This window comes from Miniopterus schreibersii, assembly GCF_964146895.1.
Source record: "Miniopterus schreibersii genome assembly, chromosome: 16".
Taxonomy (NCBI): domain Eukaryota; kingdom Metazoa; phylum Chordata; class Mammalia; order Chiroptera; family Miniopteridae; genus Miniopterus; species Miniopterus schreibersii.
The window spans coordinates 27841879-27868619 of record NC_138116.1 but is presented as its reverse complement, the minus strand read 5'-3'; the positions used below and the strand labels follow the sequence as shown (position 1 = coordinate 27868619).

At 38.7% G+C, this 26741-nt stretch overlaps 1 protein-coding gene across 2 annotated transcripts; it reads right to left on the bottom strand.

The window, feature by feature from the left end:
• Positions 1-1563: 1563 nt before the first annotated feature.
• UTP6 (UTP6 small subunit processome component) lies at positions 1564-26117 on the bottom strand. Of its 2 annotated transcripts, XM_081162879.1 has the most exons (19): positions 25884-26117; positions 24471-24555; positions 21326-21367; positions 21001-21093; positions 20274-20321; positions 19626-19689; positions 18248-18366; positions 15603-15680; positions 14537-14618; positions 13639-13720; positions 12591-12775; positions 11965-12044; positions 11547-11624; positions 8635-8814; positions 7691-7771; positions 7379-7488; positions 6318-6384; positions 4654-4726; positions 1564-3740 (listed from the first exon to the last, which is right to left on the bottom strand). In XM_081162879.1, the coding sequence occupies exons 1-19, from the start codon at positions 25973-25975 to the stop codon at positions 3583-3585; spliced, it is 1797 nt and encodes a 598-aa protein (XP_081019005.1). In that variant the 5' UTR covers positions 25976-26117; the 3' UTR covers positions 1564-3582. The 2 variants fall into 2 exon arrangements, with proteins under 2 accessions (XP_081019005.1, XP_081019006.1); XM_081162880.1 differs by lacking the exon at positions 6318-6384 and having other exon boundaries at positions 3652-3740; positions 25884-26099.
• Positions 26118-26741: the final 624 nt, after the last annotated feature.

Below are 26741 nucleotides of genomic sequence, written 5' to 3'. Positions count from 1 at the left end.
CTGGAATGCCAGGGGTCATCCCCACCCAGCTTCAACACGTCCAATCCCTGTTCCTCGAGCCCAGTTGATAATGTACAAAGCTCAGCTAAAAACTTAATGCAATTGTAGCTCCAACCACATTTCACTTTTGATCTTACAGATTTCTCTAGAATTCAGGGCTGGAATTAGATTGTAACTCACCCACAGATGGATGAGACAACTCAGCAGCCCAGTGACTCTCCACCTTGAGTTCATTATAGTTCTTATAGTGAGTCCATTAGAACCTGGCCAGGCGTGGCTCAGCGGTTGAGCATCAGCCTATGATCCAGATCTCTGTTAGATTTCCCGTCAGGGCACACGCCCGGGTTGCCAGCTCCATCCCCAGTGGGGGACATGCAGCAGGCAGCCAATCAATGACTCTCATCACTGATGTTTCTATCTATCTCTCCCTCTCCTTTCCTCTCTCAAATCAAGATATATATATATATATATATATATATATATTTTTTTTTTTTAAAGTCCATTAGAAACCAGGACAAACGATAAAAACAAACTCCGATAACGTACTGGAAACTGCAGTCATAATAAAACTAAACATTCTGTGCTGACCCTAGCCTGATCTGGAAAAAGTTTGGGGATTTGTTTGGTTTTTTTAAGAGTGGTAGGGAGAGATGGAGGGAGAGAGAAAAACATCGATGTGAGAGACACATGAGACATGGATTGGCTGCCTCCCAAACACCCCCCCACCAGGGCCAGGGATCAAACCTGCAACCCAGGTACGTGCCCTTGACCCAGAATGGAACCAATAATGTCTAACTACTGAGTCGCACTGGCCAGGGCAAAGCTCCTTTTTTACAACCTGAAGGTGGAAAAAGATAGGCAAGGACAGCCTTCACTGCCTGTCCCCACGCACACTGCCTAAACTCGAACAAAACAGCTCAAGGTGTGGTAACGTGCCTTAACATTTAAGTGGCAGAAAGCTATAAACTGGGATCCCTTGCTTACCAGGACACGTTAATACAACCTTTGGGAGATTAGAAAGCCTATTCCCTCATCTCCTTCAAAGTATGTGTTATTCGTAAACTACATACGACATTTGAAAACATTTGTGTAACAGCTGATACATAATATTCTCTTTTCTTTTTCTCTATTAGACTTTCCTACAAGAGAATGTGACGGATTAATGTGTCCTCTATTCTGACCCATGAGTCAGTTTCCCCAAATCTAATTGGATTTATCTAGCTCAACTCTATCCAATAGAGCCTTCTCCAATTGTGGGAATAAAAAAGTTATATTATCTGTGCTGTCCAATATGGTAAACATATGGCTATTAAGCACTTGAAATGTTGCCAGTGTAAAGGAGAAATTGAATTCATTTTAATAAATTTAAATTGTCACATGTATCTAGAAACTACCATATCTAACAGTGAGGCTCCACGTGAACTAGCTAGATGCATTTTCAAAACCTTCAACCGTGAAGACCAGACATAGGGTTGTGATAACCCCAGGGGGAATGGCCTTGCTATAAGAAGCCAACCACCACCCTCTTTGCTCTCATCTCTTACATGCAACATAAATCTCTTTCCTAAAATAAAAATGCCACATAAGGATTTATTTTAAAACAAATGACAAGCAAACATTTAGAGTACAAAAGCTCAAAATAAAAATGCCCTAAAACAGATGCGAATATTCACAGGAATTTAATATATAATAAAGGTATTATATCACACATCAGCAGAAAGTAAAATGGCCACAAATGGCATTGTAGAAAATTTAGTTTAATTGCTTGGAGAAAAAAAATCCGAGCTATCCTCGGCAAAAAAAAAAGTTATCAACAAAAGAAATCATAGCTCTAGCCGGTTTGGGTCAGTGGTTAGAGAGTCGGCCCTTGGAATGAAGGGTCCAGGGTTCAATTCTGACCAACGGCACATACCTCGGTTGCAGGCTCGATCCCCAGCCCTGGTCAGGGCATGTGTGGGAAGCAACCAATTGGCATGTCTCTCTCACACTGATGTTTCTCTCTCTCCCCCTTCCATCTCTCTCCTCCTTCCATCTCTCTCTCTGGAAAGCAAAGGAAAAAATGTCAAGTGAGAATTTAAGAAAATAAAAATTTAAAAATCATACAGACAAAAAAACACACCTCTGGATGTCAAAACCACACACACACACACACACACACACACACACACACACACACAACTGGGGCAAATTATTTGCAATAAATGATAGACAAACTAAAGGTTAATATTCTTAATATATATGAAACTTACAAATTAATAAGAAAAAGTTCAAAGAACTGTCGAAGAACATGAGAAGATGAGAACCAGGAAAAAAACATTCATTCCATTAATGTCAAAGAAATGCACATTAAAACAATGATATGTCATTTTTCACTTATTAAAATAAAAATATAAAATATACTCTGCAGCCAAAGGTGCTGACATTTTCATGCATTGCAAACTGGCAATATATATCAATATTCCTTTAAAAAGTTATATCCTTTAATCTAATAATTCTGTAAGATATCAATCTACTAAAGAAATAACCAAGGATGTAAACAAAGATTTACAAGAATCTTCATCAACAGTGTTTATAATTAGAAAAAAATTACAAATGGCAAGGTCCAACCACAGGGGATTAGTAAAATAAGTCATGGCTCATCTACTCAATGGAATGCTATAAGTCAAATGTTTTTAAGGTTATTTTAATGATATGGGGGAAAACAACATTAAGTGAAACATAGTAAGTAAACTGTACTGAATATTTCTCCCACTGACATCATAATGTTAAGTTAAATAACATAAAATTCAAACAACTGCGTCCCCTGCTCCCAGAATGCCCTTCTCTGCTCTAAGCCATCTACCATCATCGCCTCTGAAGCCCTTCTCTGCATTCTAATCTACTCCCTAGCCCTGCCCTTCTTTGGTTGTCAGGCCTTCCCATGGTAAACACTTCTCTGCAGATCTGTCCCAGGAATAAAAGACACTTTTATAATGTCTTAATCTTCTTAAAGGACTTTTTCCCCAATCCTTCTCTACTGCTTCAGCCAGCTCTCAAGACATCCATCCCAAAGAGCTTCCCTTCTTTTCTGCTTATGATGGGCACTCAATGACTAAATAAATGATCTCAGAATAAATCCAATTTCAATCAAGGAAATCAAATTACTGAGTTTAACTCCAGATGATATGACCGGATACTTTTATTTTCATTATTCTATTCTTACCATATTTTCTACAACAGACACATACCATGTATACTTTTATAATGAGAAAATAAACAGAGCTGTACTTTCCCCTCCATTTCAACTGGCCCCTAGGTCTAGATTAGAGACATCCACCCCTGACAGGGGTAATAAAAGAAACTCAGTTGTATGATTTCCACATATTTTGGAAAACATTTAGGATCTACAGTAAATACAGCCTCAACAAATAGCCTCTGGCCACTAAACAGCAGTTCTCTTTTCTGGAATTAAAGATTAGCCCAGTAACAAAATTAAAACATGTCTCAAAATCTTGTCTGCCAACTGCAGAAGAATTCATAACACAAACCTGCCCAGAGGGCTTACAATACTATTTCAGAAGGTTGGCTGTGGTCTTCCTCTTTTCACAAATGGCCAGCTTGATGCATAGCATGTTTGGCTACAAACTTCTCTGCTGACTCTCCCTGCAACATTTTCATGGCTCGCCAATATATCTGTCCGCAGTTCTCAGGTCTGCCAAGGGGGTGGTTCAATTCTTCTTTGATGTAATCCATCCAAAGATCTTTAAAGGGAACCAAAAAATTACTATAAACATACGATAACTGATGAGGCTTTATTAGGTAAACTTAATTACTTAATATCAATTCAATGCAAGATTTCTAAGAAACTTAACTTCTTGTTATTTCCAAAGAACCTATGTGAAACAATACTTCTCATCATCTTCAAACTACGGTATATCAAAACTGTTTTTTAAAGTAGAAACCTTCACTTTAATCATGACAGTATATGTATTTTACAAACTCAAATAGACTAAGTATTTTAGAGGCAGGATTTGGTTGAGTCTCCTTCAAGGTGAAACTTACCTCAATGAGTTCACTATAACCTCGTTGCCATGCTTAACAAAACTTGCTTAGGTTAGTAAAAACACCATTTTCATGCATTCTATCAGGTCTGTTGAAACCTCTTAAGAACAAATGTATTTTTAACGTGAATTTAACTATACACATGAAGTTTTGAGTACTAAGTAATTTACATGATATATCTACACCCAGAAGTATGTTTTGCAAGTTGTATAAATGAGGACAATGTGGCAACGGCCAATGACAACTAATGTCAACTAGCCTGCCACAACCCTTATAACTATAACTCCCACTCCATTTTGTTCTGACCCACATTATTAACCTTTCCCTTACAAACACCACACTTTTGAAAGAGAACGAAACCAAGCAGATCTTTCTCTAATCCAGAGTTAACAGAAAACCTACGGACTCTTGAGCTTGTGAACTTGAAATTATAACTAAAAGTATATCTGTAAGTATTTATGCACAAAGTGGGGGAAGAGGCAGGGTAAGGATGCAAGTTTTGTTCTCAAAGAGGGCCATGACTCAAAAAAGTTAAGGAACACTGTTCTAGCCATGACAGATTACAGAACACATGCAAACAGACTTGTGTGTCTATAGCTGAAGTTTACTTACCAGAATCTACAGATCCAAACTCTCTCAAAGCCCTCTCATAATATTCTCTTAAGTTCGCCATCTTGCAGGATTCCTAACAAAAATAATCAGACAATCTTGCCTCAAAAACCTTAACTTATAATGTCACAAATTCATTTCAACCACATTGTTAAGTAGCTATCCTCTATTCGGTATCTGAAGGAGAGGAAGGTTGTGGCTTAAGATGAACACAGCCTGGCTTTCAACTTAACCAGAGAAAAGTCAAATACATTTACGTCCAGAGTGAAATAAATGTCAAACAGTGATAAAAAGCACTTTGCTACAGTAGCATGGACAAGGCCTAACTAATTCTCAGTGAGAGGACTGAACGGGGATAGAACCCACAACCTGTGTATGTGCCCTGACAGGGAAGTGAACCTCAACCTTTCAGGACAACACTCTAACTACCTGAATCATACTGGCCAGGGCGACCTTCAGCAAATTTTTTAAATTCTCTGATCTTAAAAGTGTCCTCGTCCATAAAACAAGGATAATGAGATCTTAAAGTAACTACAAGGATTAAATTAAATGCTGATTAATTATGAACCTAGCTAAAGAGCTACTAGTCCTAACTTCACAATGAATAAATGTTAATGTTTCTCTCTCTCTCTTCCTTCCTTTCTCTCTGAAATCAAGCAATCAATAATGAATGAAACAGTACAAAACTGTATGTATATAAGAAAACAATAAAAGTAACAACGTGGCTGGTTGTGTTGCTGTGATAGGATTACAGATACACTTGGGTTTTCATGTATTAGTGTGGTTTTTTTGTTTTTGTTTTAATATGTCTTTATTGATTTCAGAGAGAGAAAAAGAGAGGGAGAGAGATAGAAACATTAATGATTGAGAGTATCACTGACCGGCTGCCTCCTGCAAACCCCCTTCTGGGGATCGAGCTGGCAACCCAGGAATGTGCCCTGACCAGGAATCAAACGGTGATCTCCTGGATCACAGGTCGGCTGGTCAATATTCAACCACTGAACCACTCCAGCCGGGCTCATGTATTAGTATTTTAATGAGACTTCCTGTATTTCCCTTACTCACATGTTCTGTTAAAAATACTAGAAACTGGCCCAACTGGCACGGCTCAGCAGTTGAGCATCAATCAACCTCTATGGTCCAGGAGACTGCCATTCAATTCTTGGTCAGGGCACATGCCCAGGCTGTGGGCTCAATCCCCAGTAGGGGGCGTGCAGGAGGCAGTCAATCAATGACTCTCTCATCATTGATATTTCTATCTCTCTCTTTCCCTCTCCCTTACTCTCTCTGAAAACAATAAAGATAAATTAAAAAATAAAAATAAAAAATAAAATACCAGAAACTGTTACTGAGTGCTACTCTTCACCTCACAACCCGATATGCTATGAGACAAAGAGGATGCCATGGAGGCAAAGAAGCAGTGCCTCGCCCAGCCTGGCAGGGAGGGCTTCCTATAAGAAGTGATATCTAAGCTTTCTCTTTTCCAGACAGGTACTTTCTCTTCTTTGCCTGATTACCATTCCTAAACCATCTCTATGAAAACAAGGAATGAGATAAAGGGAGCAGAAATTTATATTATAATGAGAGCTTTTTAAATACCAAAATGCTGCCATAAATTAGTAACCACTAATCCATTTTCCCAGACAAGAAATGAATAGAACACTTACTTGCTCCTTTTCAAACTGGATTATTTTCCTGAAAAAATCAACTGAAAATGGACGGCTTTCCTGTAAACTAAAAAGGAGAAACTGTTATCTTTCACAATGACAGATAGCCTCTTACACCCCATGACTATAAATACCTATGCCAGTGCCTCCACAAAACACGGTTCAATAAAGACCTGCTCGCAATTCAATGCAAGGACTGGACTTAGCCACCAGTCACTCAATGCTTTCAATCTCCAATGCTGCTCTTCACCATCACCAACTTCTTTTCTATCCACCTTTCTTCCTGTGCTTTCTCACTTTCAGAGTCTTAAGTTCCCTCTACTACTACATCTCAAGGTCTTTTGAAGGAGACCAATAATTCCACTTCTAAGAATATATTCAAGGGAAATGATTTCTAACACGGATAAATATGTGTGCAGAAATGTTCATCAAAGCAGTATTACTGTGCCAAATAGATTATGGCACATCTACAGAGTGGAATGTCATACATCTACTTTTTAATAAATCATACATATGAAGAACTACTACTGATATGGAAAAGACCAGGCTTACTGTTTACCAACAAAAGTAACAAAGAAAATGTGATAATCTCAAATATGTGAAAGACAAGTTTTAAAATGATACATCAACATAGGTTTTTTTCTCTTGATGATGGGATTACAATGAATTTGTAGTTATCTCTTTTTAAAAAATTTTCCACAATAGGTGTGACCTGCTTTTACTGTTCTAAAAAAGAAAAGAAAGCCCGGCTGGGCGTGGCTCAGCGGTTGAGTGTGGACCTAGGATCCGGGCGATTGGGGTTCGATTCCCAGTCAGGGCACATGCCCAGGTTGCGGGCTCGATCAATGTCTCTCATCATTGATGTTTCTGTCTCTCTCTCTCTCCCTCTCCTTTCCTCTCTCTGAAATCAATAAAGATATATTTTTAAAAAAAACAAAAAAACTTCTTGAAAAGTCTCTGGGATTACTTCCTCAGATACTATTTGTGATACATATAATCTGGGTCTGAGGACCTAGTATGGAGTGGAGAGACCAGTAACAGCTACAAACATCTGTGAGTACCTTTTAAACACAGCTCTCGCCTTTTTGTTGCCACCACTTCGATAAGCCCAATCCAGGTACTTTTCCTTCAGAGTGGTTGAGTCAGCACCCGTGATAACTAAGATAGCTTTCTATAATTCAAAAGAAAAAAGGCACAAGCTGTGTAAGGAAATTTATAAATATCAATACACATTTTCCCAGAACCATCCCAGGCTGCTCAATGAATAGTGCTTTAGGAAGAGCTGCTACAGAAATAACTCTAAAGCTAGCCAACCAGTAAACCTATCTGCTCATTCCCCACACACTACAAGGCATAGACAACCAGGCCCATACCTTATAGATGGCTTCAGTGTCTTCTTGGCTTCTGGCACCTTCACTCCACTCTGCCCAAGAAATCCACAATGGCAGACAAACCTGCTCACAATAAAAAATTAGTTAGAAAACAATAGTTTAGCACTACACTCTGAAAACTAGTCACTATAAAGACAGGTTCCTCCTAAGATAACCAATATGTAAAGTATGGATTCATTCCCAGTCTGTCCTCACTCTGAAGGAATCCTCAGTACCAGCAGCAATGACATGTCAGAATACAGTCTCTGGCCAAGTCACCCAAAGCAATACTCACCTGTTAATTCTAGCTCCCTGATGTTGGAGAAGGCTGCCTATAGTTATTGCCATTGATTATCTGTTCATTAATTGAGCAATTAACAGCCCATAGCTAGTCAAACCTATAGCTACCCAGGCAATATCTCTGCTATTTAGGACTCACAACACAAGTACTAACTATCTAGGCTGAACGATCTGACCTCCACTCATGTCTCAGAGGCACACACAAATGAACAGTAAAATAATTAAGATTTTTTTTCCCCACTTTAACTTCTGGAATACTTTTTCCTACTAATATAAAAGATTCACTGCAAAGCTTTAAGGTTTAGTCTTTTAAACTTTTAAGGTTTACAAATATATATATGTGTGTTTTAAAAATCAGGCTTAAGCTCAGCTTTGGAAACAAGTGAGAATATTCTATTAATATTTCTCACTTGTAAGATATCTATACGGAATATAAAATTTTATATAATTTAGTCCATTTTCAAATAAAGAATTAGAAATAGGCCATTAAATGGAAGCAAATTCTTCTAATATTGACCCTTAAATCACTAGCACAAATGTACTCTAGGGCCAGCTCTCATGAGACAAGTACACTCCAAATAAACTTTGGCTTGAGTTTTAGAAGGTTTCCCAAGTAGAATGAAATACAAAAGACCCAACTCACAGACCTGGGGTTTCAGGGACGCAAAGGCTTCTTCAAAATGCCTGGCTACGTCAGGGCTCTTTGACTCAATCAGCACCCGCAGCTTCAGCTCCCATATCATCACAGAGTCTCTAAACAACTCAATCCCGGCTACAGCCACCTGCAGAGCTTCCTTAAGGAAATCATGATGCAGCAACAACTCGATCTGGATAAGACAAAGGATCACTGGAAAATTAATCCTGAGAGCTAAATTATCTATGTAATGGGGGATAAACGAGGCAATAATTTCAACAGCCTTTCCACTAAGCCTTTTACCATGGCTGCCAAATAGGTACAAAGTGAACAATTTGGAATTCCTCCATTCCCTGCTCCTACTCCTAAGCAGTATCAAAAAACAGGGAAGAGGGGGAAAGTAGAGAATCTAAATAACTTAGGTTGAAAGTTAAGTTTCTAATAAAATAGTTCACTATAATAAAACCCATACCCACCAAACGAGAGAATAAACATCAGAAAAGATAAAACCAGTATTTGTGGGTTGGTAAGGAAACAAGTTTATTCATTCAGAGTTGAGCACACTATAAACTAGTATAATTTTGCTGAAATATAATCTGACATTATGTATCACAAGTCATAAAAGTGTTCATAACTTAAACTTGAGAATTGTATTTTAACAAATATGGCCCAACAAGTATATGAACAGAAGGAAATCTTATCTGGTCAAAATGCTTGTATCAACACTATTTTAACAGGGGGGGAGGAAAAAACCTAAAACCAATTCAATTTTATAAAACTGTGAAACAGTAAATAAATGGCAGTATATAATCCATTCATTCAGCAAGATTTTTATTGCATACTATACATTCTAAATTCAATAATGAGACTATGAGGTGCATTCTCCACCATGCACAGAGCCTCCATCTAGCAATGTGATATGTGCCAGGACAGAAAAAGCATCATATGCTATCAGAGTACAAAGCAGGAACACCCAACAGGGTCTATGGCAGTGATGAGAAAGGACTCCAAAAAGGAAGCACCATTTAGACTTAAGAGCAGGCATCAGTCAGGTGAAAGCAGAGGTCCTAACCAGCATGTGCAAGAGGCTGAAGATGAGAGACAGCTTGGAAATCCAAGTTCAGAATGGTTGGGGGTGGAGGGTAAGATGTAAACTGGAGAACTGGCAGATGAGGCTGGCAATATGGGGGGGGGGGGCAAATTAATGAGACTGAGCAGCTTTATCCAAAGGACAGTGGAAAGCCACAGAATCTGATAATCAATTTTAAAACATCATTCTGTGGCAATTAATCTGGATAAAGAATGGATGCAGAAATCAGCAAAGCTTTTTAAGTGCAGCAGCACGCTGAGGAACTCTCATTAAAGGCAAAGTCCCCAAATGAGTGATGAGATGGTAGGGTTAGAAAGGGCAACATGAGAGACCTGGAGAGCAGAGGATGTTTGAAATAGCCAGAGTGGTGAATGGCAAAATAAGCAATAACAGAAAGAGAGCAGGACTTCCAGAATAACACCTCAAAGCAAAGCCCATCTGGACAGAGAGAGTGGGACTGTCTTGCCATCATTCAATTCAATAACCCAAACAGGGGCAGCTGAGCTCACCCAGGTCTGGGATTTTTGCGAGACAGATGCCAAAGTGGGAGAAGGGTACCTCGGAAGTGGTATAATATAACAGGCTAGTATACAGCATAGCATCATGTAAGTATTTTTAAATGTTAATGTAAAAATAATAGAATACAAAATAGCAAAACATTAATTGTAATTATATAAAAATTGCATAATAATATGAATCAGGAGTTGGCACTAGACAAATATAAAGATTTTCGTCCTTTTTTGTCCTAGAAAGGTATTTAAATACACTAACACATTATCTCACATTATGCTGTGACGTGGCAAAACCAAGGATCGCTGTATCACTATTTTAAAACTGAGTCGACAAACTCAGAAAGGTTAAGTGATTTGCCCAAGTCACCTCACTATTAAGTGGCAAACTTGATCTAGAACTATGTACTCCCACAGCACATTACTCTGGTCTCAATAACAATCCTCACCCACCCTGGGGGTAGGAATGAGTTAATACAGCTCCTCCTAGAACGTCAGATTCTGACACACAGGGAACACATCTAATTTGTTTCCAATGCTTAACCTGGGCCAGGCGTTTAGATTGAAAGCTAGGAAAGGGATGTTCAGTAAAAGATGGAAGGGTGGACAAACAAAATAAACCCAAACTGTGACTCCTTGTGTTTTCTGCTACATAATATTCTTCCCTTTACAGACACAGATTCCTTTTTTTTAAAAAGGTATATTTTTAGCCCGGCCGGGCATGGCTCAGCTGTTGAGCGTGGACCTAGGATCCAGGCAATCAGGGTTCGATTCCCAGTCAGGGCACATGCCCGGGTTGCGGGCTCGATCCCCAGTCGGGGGCCTGCAGGAGGCAGCCGATCAATGACTCTCTCATCATTGATGTTTCTATATCTCTCCCTCCCTCTCCTTTCCTCTCTCTGAAATCAATAGATATATTTTTTTTAAAAATAAAATAAAATAAAAAGGTATATTTTTATTGATTTCAGAGACAGCAAGGGAGAGGGAGAAAGAGGGAGAAATATCAATGATGAGAATCATCGATCAGCTGCCCCCTGCACACCCCCTACTGGGGACTGAGGCCACAACCTGGGCATGTGTCCTGACCAGGAATTGAACCACGACCTCCTGGTCCATGGCTCAACCACTCAGCCACACCAGCTGGGCCAGATTTCATTTCTGACATACACCAAACACTGACAGGCAAATGTAAATACTCTACATCTACACACCAAACTTCCGAATGGTCTTAGTCACATAACTATGTATGTTAAAACATACAACACCAGCATGAACCACCTGGAACTGAGTACATATAACTGGCAGTGAATGTGCTCGTGTCCTTACCCACTGCTTGTACAGGAATTCTGGTAGAAGTTTGAGTTCATGTGCCTTCCTGAATGCAGTCATGGTTCTTTCCAGCCTCTGAAATCAGAAAATTGCCTCAGTTCATTACAAAGATTCCAGCAGAGGTTTTTGGCCTCTGATAGCAACAAATGCAGTTTTGCACATTTCTGAAAACTGGGAGCAGGGACTAAGGTGGTTTCATATGATTAGATGAGTTGGACAGCTGCACCAGTAATAGAGCACCTCCTGACCCCGTGGCCAGGATAAGGGCAAAGCAGACTCAGGCCATCAGAATGACAAGTCACTCAAGGAGAAAGAACAATTAAACATGGAGTTCTTGGAAGCTGTCCCAGGCCCCAAAAGAGTCTTTTTCCAAAAGATAGTCACTTTCTAGTAGCCACTCTAACTACATCCTTACCTGTCCTCTGAGGGACTGACTACTTGTCTTCTTAGCAAACCTTTCCAAGCAAAAGTTGATGTAACACTTCCACATGGCCTCTGAAAAAGTCAGAAAGATTACACTGATCAATCATCAATTCTTGGTTTAACAATCATCACACATCTTTTCTTTGAAGGGAAAACTCCTCTGAAGAACAGTTTAAACTAATCTGGTTTTAGAAAAAAAAAGTTATTCTGATCACAGCCAATAAACCACCTCAAACACTGAGGGGGAAAAACTGAGTAATGACATAAATATAAAAATTATAAGTCTATCCATGTTATATACCCCCTCTACCTTAATACTCCAATATTACAAAATCACAAAGTGATCTATATCAAAAGATAATTAAGGAATTGTAATTAAACAATCTTCCTGAGTATCATTTCCAGCAAATGTATGAACACATATATACCATTACTGTCAAGGAAAGTCAAAAAGCTCAATCCTTCACCACCAGAGAAAGAACAAGTCGGAAAGCCAGGCACACTGTACACTATCAGAGAGATTCCTGAAAGAGATCTTGGTCATGGGAATGGGGGCTTCAGTTTCACATTCATGAGCACCATTACTTCTACACCACACAGTGATTTGGTGCAATTCACCTGTAGGGAGACTCTTGACTGCCTCCTCGTACACAGCACAGCAGCGCTCCTCCTTCCGGCCTGCCTCCACTGCTCTGGCTTGCTTTGCTGCAGGCTGCTCTTCTCCTGGCTGCGACTGTATCTCTAATTCTCGCCGTGCCACATAATCCCAAGTGAGAGGGTCATCTGTGTGCACAGCCTGAAGGCTGAAAAACAGAGCTTATTGGCATGAGTCCTATGACAGGAGACTAACTCAGAATATCAAACAGAGAGATAGTTCCCAATGCTCTATAAACATTTAGAGGATGCCCCTTTAACAATTCCATTACTATAAATAGGCTCCTCAGATATCTGCACACTCAATGCATAAATTTTGTCTATGGATCACACATTTATTAGGTTTCAGAATGTTTCACACATCATTCACAAATGTTAACTTTCAGGTTAGCTCTCAAGGTCAAATCAGCAGGGAGGTAGGGCGAGACAATCCTCCTTGAGCCCTGGAGAACCTTATTTTTTTTATCCAGGCTTTTGCATTTCTGCAATAAAGGCAAAGAAAAAGCAACAACCAAATCCTCTACCAAAAACCTGAAAATGTCCAAAGAGAAAACCGATTCAAGTTCTATTTTATCTCCTGTGAAAGTAAGGGGTTCTGTGAAAGTTTAAGGGGTTCAACCTAAGAATGAAGTACCCATAGGTAGGCTGCAAGTAATTCTCAAACCATATAACCAGACATTAAAGAATAAAATCACCTGCAGCACTCAACTACAGACAGTCATGAGTATAACTCTCACTTTACGGACAAAAGACATGCCAAGAAAGCAAAAATACAGATTTTTATAAAAGCTGTAGGTCTTACTTGTTACTGAATAGAGCCAAACTATTTTCCAAGGGAAGCCAAGGAATATATTTTTTAAATACAATTTACTATGATACAATGGTCTTAAAACGTAGCTTTCCTCCAAGGGTGTAGTGTGGTATATTCTTTCCCACTTTCTAAATATCCAACTTCAAACCCTTACCACAAAATAAGAAATAGCCATATTCACCTTGCCACTATTTTACTTACTCATCATAAATTTCTTTTTGCAGATCTTTGGCAAAGTCGAAGAGCTGTGCAATTGAAAGCAGTGACACATGAAATTCTGCACCTAAAATTTTAAAAGTAGGGGAGGGGAGTAAGACTCTAAAGTATCATTTCACTCTAAAAGTACCACCTTCTTGATATACTAAAGTTGCTGTTTTCCAAATTGAGAAATAGGACATGGGGAAGGGGGTGGGGTAGGGTGCAATGGGTCAATGGGAAGAAAAAGGGACATCTGTAATATTTTGAACAAAAATAAATAAAAAAGATTGCTATCAAGCCAAAAAAAAGAGAAATTAGGACAAAGCAGGAAAAAAATCACCCATAGTTCCATTACACAAGCAAAGCCATTATTAATATTCTGGAGTATTTATAAGTACTTGTAGCTTTTTTTTTTTTTAAGTGATTTTATTGATTTCAAAAAGAGGAAAGGAGAGAGAGAGAGAGAGAAACATCAATGATGAGAGAGAATCATCTATCAGCTGCCTCCTGCACGCCCCCTACTGGGGACTGAGCCTGCAACTCAGGCATGTGCCCTGACTGGGCATCGAATTGTGACCTCCAGGTCAATTCTCAACCACTAAGATACCCTGGCCGGGCGTAGCTTTTATTCTAAACTTCTTAAGGGCATAAAGGAATGTATTAAATCATCTATTTATTTTCTTCAACTTCCCACATGAATTAAGTACTAAATAAAAACTTACTGAAATGTTCAAGTATATCCTAAAGGGCAATAAGCCTTCTGAAAGAAACATTCCTACAATGAATTTTATACATATTCTAACAGAATTTTTAACATAAATTTTCAAAATAAGTTAAAGGTCTTCCTCATTATAGATTGTTTCACTTTCCCATCATAAATAAATGTTCACAAGATACCTACCTTTAATTATGTTTATAGAATTTTTGTAGATGATCCGTGCCAACTCGCCTGTCAGGATTTCTTCAGGATAATCAAGATTTCCCTAAAGAGTGTTATATTGAACATAACTTAACAGGTAGTGCAAATAAGTAGAAAAAGCACTAGAGAAAAATGAACAGTCCTAGGCTACCTGTGCCATATGACCTCTGGCAAATCATGTCTCTCTCTGGGCCAGTTCCCTCACTTATAAAATGTGTAGTTGAACAAGACAGTTATCTTCAAACTATGTTCTCTCAGGCTCCTGGAGTGGTAGCAGGATCACTCGGCTTAAGGCCTCACTCTCCATTTAGACCAGAATAGGTCAACTCTTACATGCCCTGTTGAACCTTCTACGTAGGACTTTATTTGGATAAAAAATTTCAGAGCCCTGGCCGAGTAGCTCAGTTGGTTAGAGTATTGTCCCTATAAGCCAAGGTTACAGGTTCAATCTCCAGTCAGGGCACATACAAGAATCAACCAATAAATGCCTCAGTAAGTGGAACAACAAATCAGTGTTTCTCTCTCTCTCTCCTGCCCACCCTCCCTCTCTCTTTCCCTCTCTCTAAAAATCAATTTTAAGAAAAAAAAATTTTTTTATTTTCAGAGCTGGAAAGCACAGTAACAGATGATAGCAAAGTTCCTTTTTCAGTTCTAACATTCTAAAACTTTTTTTTTAATTATTGTCACATAAAAAATTATATAAAAAAGGAGGCTAGAAACCACACATTTCCACAACCTTTCTCAAGCTCCCTCAGCCCATTAATATGTCATTTCATGAAATCATAAAGTACTAAAGGGTAGCATTTGGCCATTCCATCAGTAATAATCTTGAGGACCATTCCAATTAGTCCAAATGCCTATTTTTAAAGCACAAAATTCCATTTTTATTATTAAGCCCATTTTATTAAGTCAACTCTAGACTCATCTTAAAGTTTCAAAATATGACATTAAATTGGAAAGAAAAATACATTCCAAAGGTTTTCTCTTACTCCTAAGCGGGCTCAAAACACTACACATATTAACAAGTGACAACATATTAGGATCTTACCACATCCATTTTGGCCTTCTCAAATTCTTGCTTTTCCTTCCTCAATTTCTCAGCATGCATCAGCTCCATCCTGAAGTACTACAGAAGGGAAATGATGAACTGAAAAGCTCTAGAAATAATTTTTTTAACATTAGAAACAGATAAGATGCCTTTTGTACCCATAATTATTGGATCTGGGAAAGTTTGGGGGGAGTGGTATATTTGCTATGAAACTAGCTGACACTGACAAAGAGGGAGATCTCTGTGATCATGGCACAGTTCCAGATCTTGATTGCAGTGGCTACACAATTCTACATATGTGGGAGGAAAAAACAGAACTACATGCACATTATACCAATGATAATTTCCTGACTTTGATATTATAGTATAACTTAATGAAATGTAACCATCATGGAAAACTAAATATACGGTACACAGGACTCACTGTATTATCTGTGTAACTTCCTGGGAATCTATAATTATTCTGAAGTAAAAATCAATGGTAAATATGTAATATCACGTATATAAAGAGAAACTAATGCATGATTAACAGGTACTGTAAAGTTGGCTTATCCAGAAATTTTAATACTTTGAATTCTATGCTACAAGACATATTAAAATGATGAATTTTTTAAAAATGTTTATACTGTTTAAACCAGAAATTCTGCTTCTAGAAATCAATCAAAAGAAAATAATCCTAAATAATTAAGTTTCATACACGAAGGTGTGAGAACAAAGTGAAAATTTTCATAATAATACTAACCATGTTACTTGCCTTTGCTCTTATTAAGAGTTTAAACTTTTTCAGAGACTACATGATGGGTCCTATCACCCAGACTGAATGCCAAGAGGAGCTCTGAGCATCCAGCTGTCCTCTATTAAGTCAGATATTCAAGGGATTTACAAAAATGTATAATAATGCCGTTCTTCTTTCTCAACTTTGTTTTAGAAGAGTTATTTTCATCTAAAAATAAGTAACCTATATTAACATATCATGAATTTGTTTTTAAATAAATACTTTTAGATTTCTTGGTTTTAATTTCAATAAAATAAAAATTGATGGAGGTAACCCATATAAACAAAAGGTCTTTGAGGTCCTCAGTAGTTTAAGATTGAAAGAGGCCTAAAAAGTTTAAACATAGCCAATTATAGGTCAATATATACTAACATGGAACTATATTCATGATATATTAGGTAAAAATACAGAACACAAGAATATGTAATAGAATCCTACTTTTTAGAAACAGAAGTTGTTTTAAATATCTGTAATAGGCATAAAGCAAGGGTGATAAAATATGAGTACTTTTTCCCTTACTTTTTCATACAACTGTTTTCTCTGAACCACTTATAATAAACAAATTCTAATTACTTTTGATAAGAATAAACAATAAATCTATTTCCATTTTGGAAAATACAAGTATGAGCACTTATGAAAGCCTCCAAAAACCATGTAAAATATTAACACGAGGGGGGGAGTGGAGGTGGAAGAGAGGGTATTGGAGGGATAAATTGTGATGGAAAAAAATAAAGAAAAAATTAAATAAATAAAAATAACACCATACAACAACTCTCTAACAACAGGGAAGATTGATTCTTACAATAGTTTTTCAATAAAAATAATAAAGGCAGCAAAGGAATGTCTAACAGAATATGTAAAGAAACAAAAGGACACAAGACTACAATATAAAACATCATTAAGTTACAAGACCAAAAGTATGGTTGGGACAGTGACAATAACAATTAGCATGAAAACCCCTATCTTTTCCCCCTCAGCACACAGGCTTTTCATTTGAAGACTAAACAGCAGTTTCTCCCTTATCCTGACAAATACCTCAGAAAAAGGTGCAGTTTTCAATAATGCACTTATTCCCCTTTGGAGGGATACTTTTTTTTTTAATATATCTTTATGGATTTCAGAGAGAGGAAGGGAGAGGGAGAGACAGAAACATCAATGATGAGAATCATCGATCGGCTACCTCCTGCATGCCCCCGACTGGGGATTAAGCCTGCAACCCGGGCATGCGTCCTGACCAGGAATCAAACCTCAGTCTCCTGGATCCTAGGTCAATGCTCAACCACTGAGCGACGCCGGGCCAGGCAATGAAGGATATTTTTGAGAAAAGAAAAACAAATGCTTTTGTTTTTGGTTTTCCTTCATCAAAAGTACCCCTCCAAGGGGGAATAACTCTACCAAGAGGGGAAGAAAATATCTACCTCAAGAAAGAGAGACAAAAGATAAGAGGAAAACAGGAAAAAAAGTGAAGAAAAGCCAAAGGCAGTGGGGGAAGGGAGAAAGGGGAGGAAGAAAAGGAAGGAGGGGTAAGAAAAAAATAAGAACAAAGCTATAAAGATGGCTGAACCCTGGCCCCCCCCATTTTATAAAGGTAAGGTCCACTACCCCTCCCAACCATAATGGGCAGGTAGGAGTTTTAATCTCTCACTAAGAACCTAGAAGACGCATATGGTCAAAACCTACTACTAACCAAAAAACACCCTCCTGGCCCCCTTTCTCCAGCAGCTCCCTACCAATCCCTAGCCTCCATAATTCAAAGTCTTTTTTTAAAAAACTTAAAGAATGTGTGCTCTAGAGGACCAAAGTGAGACATCACTCTCTCATGTAGACCAAAGTGAGACATCACTCTCTCATGTAATGTCCACACACTTACTTCTTGATAAAGTTTTGGGCAATGGGGATGAAAGCGCAGAGCTCGAAGAAAGAGTTGTCTTGCACTTTCTGAAGACAAGCGATCTTCCATTTCCCATTTGGCTGCCATAATCCACAGAGCTATAAATGAAAAACATCAGACTTCATTTTATTAAATTAACCAACTCAGGCAAAAAAAGACCAATGGTCCAATTTTAATACTCAAAGAATTTTTTTAATCCTACCAAAAGAGAAAGGAAATGGAGAGGAGTTTGTAATGATTATTTTTACAGTATTATTGCTTTACCTAAACTTATAGAGTATCCTGAAAGAAACAGATAAATGTTAACACCTGAGAGTACTTATTATGTGCCTATTACTGTTTCATCTCATCTAAGGTCAACATCATTTTAAGCCACACACAAATTTTAAAAGTGATAAAATGCTGGAAAATATTGTGCAGCTAAGAATCAATGAAATAAAATTTTGCTCTTTTCTCTATATTGAAAATAGTTCAATTTTTTTTAATTACTTATAATTTTAAAAGTAAATTTTTATCATACCTACTGGGAATAAAGGCTTAAAAGAAAACAAACTTTTGTCCTTCTACAAGGGACATTAACTTTGAGTTAGCATTCGAACCATTTCCCTAGAAACTCAATAAAGATGAGCTAGTTACCAGGCAAGATTGCTTTTGGTAAAAATAACCTATGGTTGATAACCACATCTGGATGAGGCGGCCAGGATCCCTGGAAGCTATGCCCATCCATGGGTCTTCTAAGCCAGGGTGGCCCCCCTACCCACTCATCCCTTGCCACTGAACTGTCAGTAGCCTCCATACCGCTAAGAGCACTCTACTGGAAAAACACGCCAGTGCTGCCCTGCTCTCTTCTGAATAACCTGGTGCTAATGTGGCCTGTTGAGTCTTGTGCGTGGTAAAGGGCCTGGTTAAGAACAAGCTTTGGAGCACCTCCACTGTAAAGGAATGCACCGCTCAGAATGCACCTGAGAGAGGCCTTTCTCTTACAAAGCACGAGTTCCAACTCTGTGTCAGTCACTCCTGTAAAATCTGCATTAATCTTTTCCCCTGTTTCAGAAATCCCTTAAACATGACTACCTTCAAAGAGAATGTCCCTCAAAGGACCAAAGAGTTTCTTTTACCATTAACTAAAAAAGAAATGTAGTTCCACTTGCCAACAGATATAATACCTAACACACTAACTAGTACACAGTAGGCAGGGATGAACTAAGCAGCATCATTCAGGAAACAAATCTGCTGAGGCCAAATGCCTAAGCTCAAGATCTTGAAATAAGCTCTTTTTGGTTTATCAGGCAAAATATCCCAAAACAGTGTGAGTCTACATAAGGTAGAAAAAGAACTGACAAGTATTTCACCATACCTGGCTTGTTTGAATGAATGGCCAACATGGCAGAGAACACCTTGCTAAGTTGAGCTTTGGTAGCCTGAAAAGACAGAGAAAAATTAAACTTCCAACACAATGAAATCACTGTTACTACTCTCTAAGAGATCTGTCTGTACCCTTACAAACTATAAAATCCAATGGGGCAAGATCTGCTATTGCTAAGGACATGTAAACATACACAGACACTCATAGTTTTCTTCTACCTAAACCACTCTACATAAGCATTCTAAATATTAAAAAAAAAAATGTCAGGCCTTGGCCAGGTAGCTCAGGCGGTTGGAGCATTGTCCCAATGTGCCCAGGTTGTGGGCCTGATCTCCAGTCAGGGCACATACAAGAGGCAACGAATGAATGCATCAGTGGGTGGAACAACAAATGTCTCTCTCTTAACTCAATAAATAAAATTATAAAAAAGTTTTAACTTTTCAAATGAATTGAAAGCCATTGAGTCATTCAGATATGCAAATGTTACACTGAAGTTCAGTCTTCTTGGGTCCTTTTCCCGTTTGTTAACCCTACATCTTTGGAGAAAACATGGAATTTAGTAATCAAGTATGGGGCTTAAAAGGCCAACTAACCAAAAGAAAGAATGAGGGAGTAAGACTCGGCTGCCCAATTACTCACCCATTTCTTACAGAAGACGACATAGGACAGCCAAAGTTGAACATCATCCTGCAAGAAAAGTGATGTAGTAAGCCGCCTGAATTTGAGCTTTATAATATAAAACACCTTTGAAACAGAGGCAGACTTCAGAAAATCTAATGTTACAACACCCCCAGCCTATTAAGCTCTTCCTCACTGAGGCCTTAAATCTCTTAACCACAGTAATTCCCACCTACCATGCTCCAAGACAAAATTTGTCATCTATCCAGTTTGTTCAGTGCAGTTTTAAAATGGTCTCAATCAAGAACAGCAACCCAAAATTTGTCATTCCCAGGAATCCAAAGTACTTCCCATATAATATGTCTCAGTCCCAGAGCCAAACTTGAAGAAAATCAAGTTACTGAGGTACTGCCCCTACTCTAACCATTTATCGTCCACATCCAAGTCTTTGGTGTACTTAATTTAGAGATATAGCCAAGCAAATCCCAGACCATTTTCTGCTCCTTAACTGTGTATCAAATCCACTGCTTTCAGCACCATCCTCACAGAATAACTATCAGGTAATGAGATCAATTTTCTTAATGGTTTGGTAAGTGGTTGCAGGTAATAATACCACCATTAGAATAAGTATTGAGACGCCCAAGATAAGAATAAACAATGGACAACAATGCACTTGAACGTCCACATCAGAATATGTATAATATATATCTTCACATCTCTTACAATTAAGGAAGCTCTGATCACTTACTTTCCACTTTGCTGAAGCGCGTCGGAACACACCTTGTACCCGGTGTACAATAGAATTCTCAATCTCATCCTTCTTAAATGAATACCCGATGCGCTAAAAAGGAACATAAAAACAAGCCTCAGTTTAATCACATTTACCCAAAGCAGCACTCACTTGATCACTAAACAATACTGACAGAGAAAGCAAAGGATTACAAACATCCATTATGAGTACATCATCATGCAACTTGTCAATGCAAACCACTTTCCAAACCCAAGTTCTAGCAATAGAGCCACCCTATTTCATTCTATATTTTTTTCCAACTTCCAGATAATCAGCTACTTACAGATCTTCTCCTCTGGATCAGCTCCAAAAGATTAATTTCATACTATAGAAGGAAAACATACACAAAAAAGAGGAAAACAAGAAAAATTATAACCTTTTACATGTATAGGAAATACACTTAGTTAAAATCATAAAGTAAATAAAAATCAAGAATATAAAACAAAAGATAATTTGCTGTCAAGAAGCATAATCTACAGTAAATGTCTAGCATTCACTGAAAATTCACCTTACATCTGCAACACTCAAAAATACACACATTAGCAAGCATATAAACAAATTAGCTACAAAGAGAGCATGTTACAAAACCCCCAAGATATAGGTTTATATTATTGATCTAACTTTCTAGTATGAAAGTATATTTAAACTTTTAGTAATTAACCTTTGAAAAATCTTAGCTGATGCACAAGCAGATAATAGGTTTGTACAATTCCTCTGTAAGCCTTGGCTTAAATATTAAGAAACTGAAACCTCAGAACCTCGCAAGACTGCATGCTTCATTTTTAAAATATTTTGTGAAATATTTTGAGCACACAGAACACCCATGCAGGTAGCTACCACACAGCTATGTCAAACCCTACAATTACTATATATTTGCTTCAAATATTATTTAGAAAGAAAACACTTCAAAGAAGAGTGAAGCCCCACTATGTACCATATCTGATTCCACTCTTCTTCCTCCCCAGAGGAAATGACTATCTTTATTTGACTGCTTGTCACTCGCAAACATGACTTTTGACTTTATTATAATGCTTTTAAGCTTTACATAAATGGTATCATATTATACCCATCACTCCATATTTTTACTCAACATTAAGTTACTTTTAATTTGGAACAGCTGGAGAGAGAGGGAGGAAGGGAAGGAGGCAGCGAGGGAGAAACATCAATTTGTTGTTCCATTTGTTTATGCATTCACTGGTTATTTCTTGTATGTGCCCCAACTGAAGATCAAACCCACAACCTTGGCGTATGGGGGCAACACTCTAACCAGCTGAGCTACTCCGCCAGAACCAACACTGACTTTAAATATATCCCTCTTGACACATGAAACTGAAGTCCCTTCATTTTAACTGCTATATATAGTATTTCACTGTATAAATGTGCAATTTCTCCTGCTGATGCATGTTTCCAATTTTTCTATTTCAAAAAGGTGCAATTAATATTCTTGTACATATCTTCTTGTTGACATATCCGGGAACTTTTCCAAGGTGTACACCGACTTCCACCACTAATATGTAAGCTCTTCAATGCAATGATTTTTGTCGGCTTATTTATCATGGCACTACCCATTGAATTGTACACAGTAGGTACTCAGTATTTACTCTATGGCTAAATGAATGAAATTGCTGGGTCACAGAGCAGACATATTTTCAGCTTTATGGGATGTTACCAAATTGCTCTCCAAAGTGGTTGTATCAACTGTATACTGATAACGTCAGTCTTTAAAACATTTGCTAATATGATGGATATACAGTAGTACTGCACCCTGGTTTTAATCTCTATTTACCTGATTACTGAGGCTAACATTTTTTCATAAGTTTACCAACTAATGATGTTTCCCCTTTGTAAATTGCATGCCCAAATTTTTCCAGTTGTTTCTATTTTCTTTCTAGTTGTCATTTTCTTGATTTGTAATTCTCACCCAAGGATATATTTTTATTGATTTGAGAGAGAGAGGAAGGGAGAGGGGGAGAGAGAGAAACCTGAGTATGTTCCCTGACTGGAAATCGAACCCACGACCCTTCAGTACACAGGACGATGCTCCAACCATCTGAGCGACACCAACTGGGGCAACTTTTACTTTTAACATGGTCAAATAATTCTTCTCTTCATAGCATGTACTTTCACAATCTAATTTAAGAAATCTTTCCCTACCTGAAGTCATTCTTTCATATTTTTTGAAGATTTAAAGCTTTCCCCCCACATTTAGCTTTCCAATTCAGCAGGATTTGATTCATGTGTACTATGTGAGGAAGGGACTCAATTTTATTTTTTCAATGTGGATACCCAGAAACTCATAATTTAAAATGCCACTTATACCTCATAGCAAGTTTATACAGTTGTGTGCAGGGTGTGTGTGGGGAGATATATGTAAGAGTGTGTTTATTTGTGTGTTTTTAGTCTAATCTCAGTTATGTTCTCTTTTAAAACTAAACAAATCAATCTAATCCACACAGTTCTTAAATATTTGAGGATGAAATGACTTGTCACTTCTTAAGTCTCTGTAAGGTTAAACATTTCTATTTCCTTCTAATTCCTCCTAGAACGAGGTTTCCATCCCGGCTGCCTTCCAACCAACCTCTCACAGTCCTTCTTAAAATGTAGTCTTGAGCCTAACACACCGCTCCAGACATGGTCTGGTAAGTGCAAAACGCTTTTTTTCAAGCCAACATCATCTGAGTGCCCACTATTTGCAATGTCCTCTGCTTGACTAATTTACCCAACACTCTACTTTTGTTAACGCTATCAATTAAATTATATTTTTTTACATAATATGCTCTTGGCTCATTTTGAGTTAGCAATTTACTATGAGCTCTAGGACCTCTTTCAAATACAAGACTCTTAGCCAGGGCTCATATATCATTAGTTGTTCTTAATCTAAGCTCAGAACCTTTAGTCTTAAAACATTTCATCTTATTACTAGGTTCTTTCTGAATCCCGATTTTGTCATCCTATACAGATTAGCTATTCTCGCCCATGTAAAAATAGGTTTGGCATGTATATTTTATCTTCACTCGAATCTTCCATTCATTTACAGGACTGAAGAATCCTGCAGCATACCTCTCTCTAAATTAACAGATTTACATACGCATAAGTATTGACTTTCCAACCAGCTACTATCATCAAACTCACTCTCCTTTATTTTTCCCAAGAGATAGGCTATCAAATCTCTTGCTGAAATCCTGATACAGTGTGTCTTGGGCAGTCTCTGGTCAACTAACCTCAAAAAAAAAAAAAAAAAAGTTCAGTTTCCCAGGGACTAAAGCCGTAGTGGAGCAATGCTCCTCCCAAACCACCTCTGTTTTTATTCAGAAGTCACCTGTCTAATCATCAGTTCTAGAATTTTGTTAAAAATTGACATCAAGCTGGCCATTCTATTATTAATTTAAAATTTGTGAGATTAAAAGGTAATGAAATTATTCACTTACTTGAACATAATTGATAAAGTCTTCTTTACAAAGAGCTCTTCGCTGTATTCTGTATTCTAGATCCGAAGCCTTCTTAATGATAGCCCTGAAGAGAAAGCCATTTAAAATGTAACACTTGAAAAGAGCAAAACTTAAGTGTGAGTTAAGTTTCTTCATTTTTAATATATTTAAAACGTATTTACCAAAACATGTAATTCCCGAATTATTATTCTCCGTAAGCAAGTATTCTCTTACGTGATTATTTCTGTGTTCTTAAGGGCATCAGGGTATATTTTGTATATTTTCATACTTGATCTTAGCCAAAAGGCCGAGAAGCAATGCATCAGGATTTATTTTAAAACTTTCACAAAAATCATCTTAATTGATTGCCAGGACCATTATTAACATTCCCACCAGCAAAGCAAATAACCTTAAGTACTTCACATTATTTATATATGGTATTAACAAAGATTTCTTTTCCTCCAAAGTCAGGTCACTTAAATTTTAATGATAATCAAATCTCTTTCCTAAATTCCTCTTACTTCTGAGTTTCCAACATGCAGATTTTAAAAAAAAAAAGAAAGAAAGAAAGAAAAAAAAACCCTCAGATTGTGTCTACATAGAAAGATTTATTATCTCTACAAGGACTTATGGGAGATACTTATGTATTTAGCTAAGAAATAAACAAACAGCACGTACCTATCAGGAGAATTTAATGCAAGATGGGCAAGACCAGTAACTGTCCCTAGTTAATGATAACGGTCACATTCACTGAGCCTTTATTAAGCGTCCACACCCGACATGCAGCATTTCAGTAACAATGTTTACTTTAAGGACCCCATAGTCACAGTAGTACCCTCAGAGTCGACGTAAAATGAAAAAAGAGTAGAAGAAAACCATGTAAAACCATTATTAAACTTAATTTTAACAAATGACTGAACGCCAACTTTGTGCCAGGCATCGCTGGCTGCGCCCTGGGGCAGAATACGAAATTGAATTAAATGGTCCCCATCGTCAAGCCTTGTGAGAAAGATTTATCGACTCCTCGCGGGCTCCCTCGGCCCTCTCTCTGCAACTCTACTATCATCAGCTGGCAGCGCAGCGCACCGCACCGCAATCAAAACGTTTCTCGTGTCTCTCTCCCAGCACGCACGGGGCAGTTAGCGCCCGATGGGCAGGGAGCCTGGTTTTATCACCTGGCTGCCCCAAGACCGGGCTCCATGAAGAGCTGTCACTCAGTCTGGTGGCACGGATCACCTTACAATACATGAGAAGTTAATTCGAGGCATCATCAAAACCTAGAGAGGGGCTTCCGCCACATGAGGAAAAACAAACAGCACTCAACGGCTGCCCACCCCTGCGGCCGCCACGCGCACACCGGCCGCCGCCGCCGCCCCTCAGCCCGCCCCAGACCTTCCCCTTCCTCAGCCTCACTTAATCTCCGCGTGACTGAATAGTCCAATGCGCTCCAGCTGTTCCAACTCGGGAAGCCGGTCTTCTATACGTTCCTGAATTATCTCCGCCATGAGGTCCAAACTCTAGAACCCAGCCAAGAGTTTCTCTCAACCTCCGACACGCGCTGGTAGCGCCCACCTTCGGCTCCGGAGACCCAGCCCTAACGCTCGCACGCGCCGACGTAACGTGTGCGCTGGGTCCCGCCTCTTCCGCTTCCGCCGCCTCCACCTTTGGAGAAGGCCCCCTAGCACTCCTCCCTGTGGTTGACTGTGGTATTGCAGCGAGGGCCCCGTCTCAGGACAGCTCCAAAGGACTGAAGCGGAGGAGCCAGGCTAAGGTGGGGGCGGGGCTAACTCGGGCGCGGCGAGACGTGGGCGGGGCTGCGGGAAAGCGCCTCCAGGTCCGCTGAGAGCTACCTGAAAGGCGTGAAATGCTTTTTCTACAGAAGATTGACTCCTTTCATTCGGGTCCCATCCCACAGCCTTGCTTTCCAACACCAAAAACAAAAGAAGAAAAAAGAAAGCAAAGGGGAAGAATAGAGGGTGTTGTACAGGGTGGGGCAAAAATAATACAATAGTTAATAAATAATTATACTTAAACTCTGTTTCCTGTACTCACAATTACATACCTATGTTTGCCCACCCCTGTGTAATTACAGTAAACATTTTTAAAAGTTAGTGCCCGGCCAGGCGTGGCTCAGCGGTCGAGCATCCACCTGGGATTGGGGTTCGATTCCCGGGCAGGGCACATGCCTGGGCTGCGGGCTCGATCCCCAGTTGGGGGCGTGCAGGAGGCGGCCGATCAATGACAACTCTGTCATCATTGATGTGTCTCTCT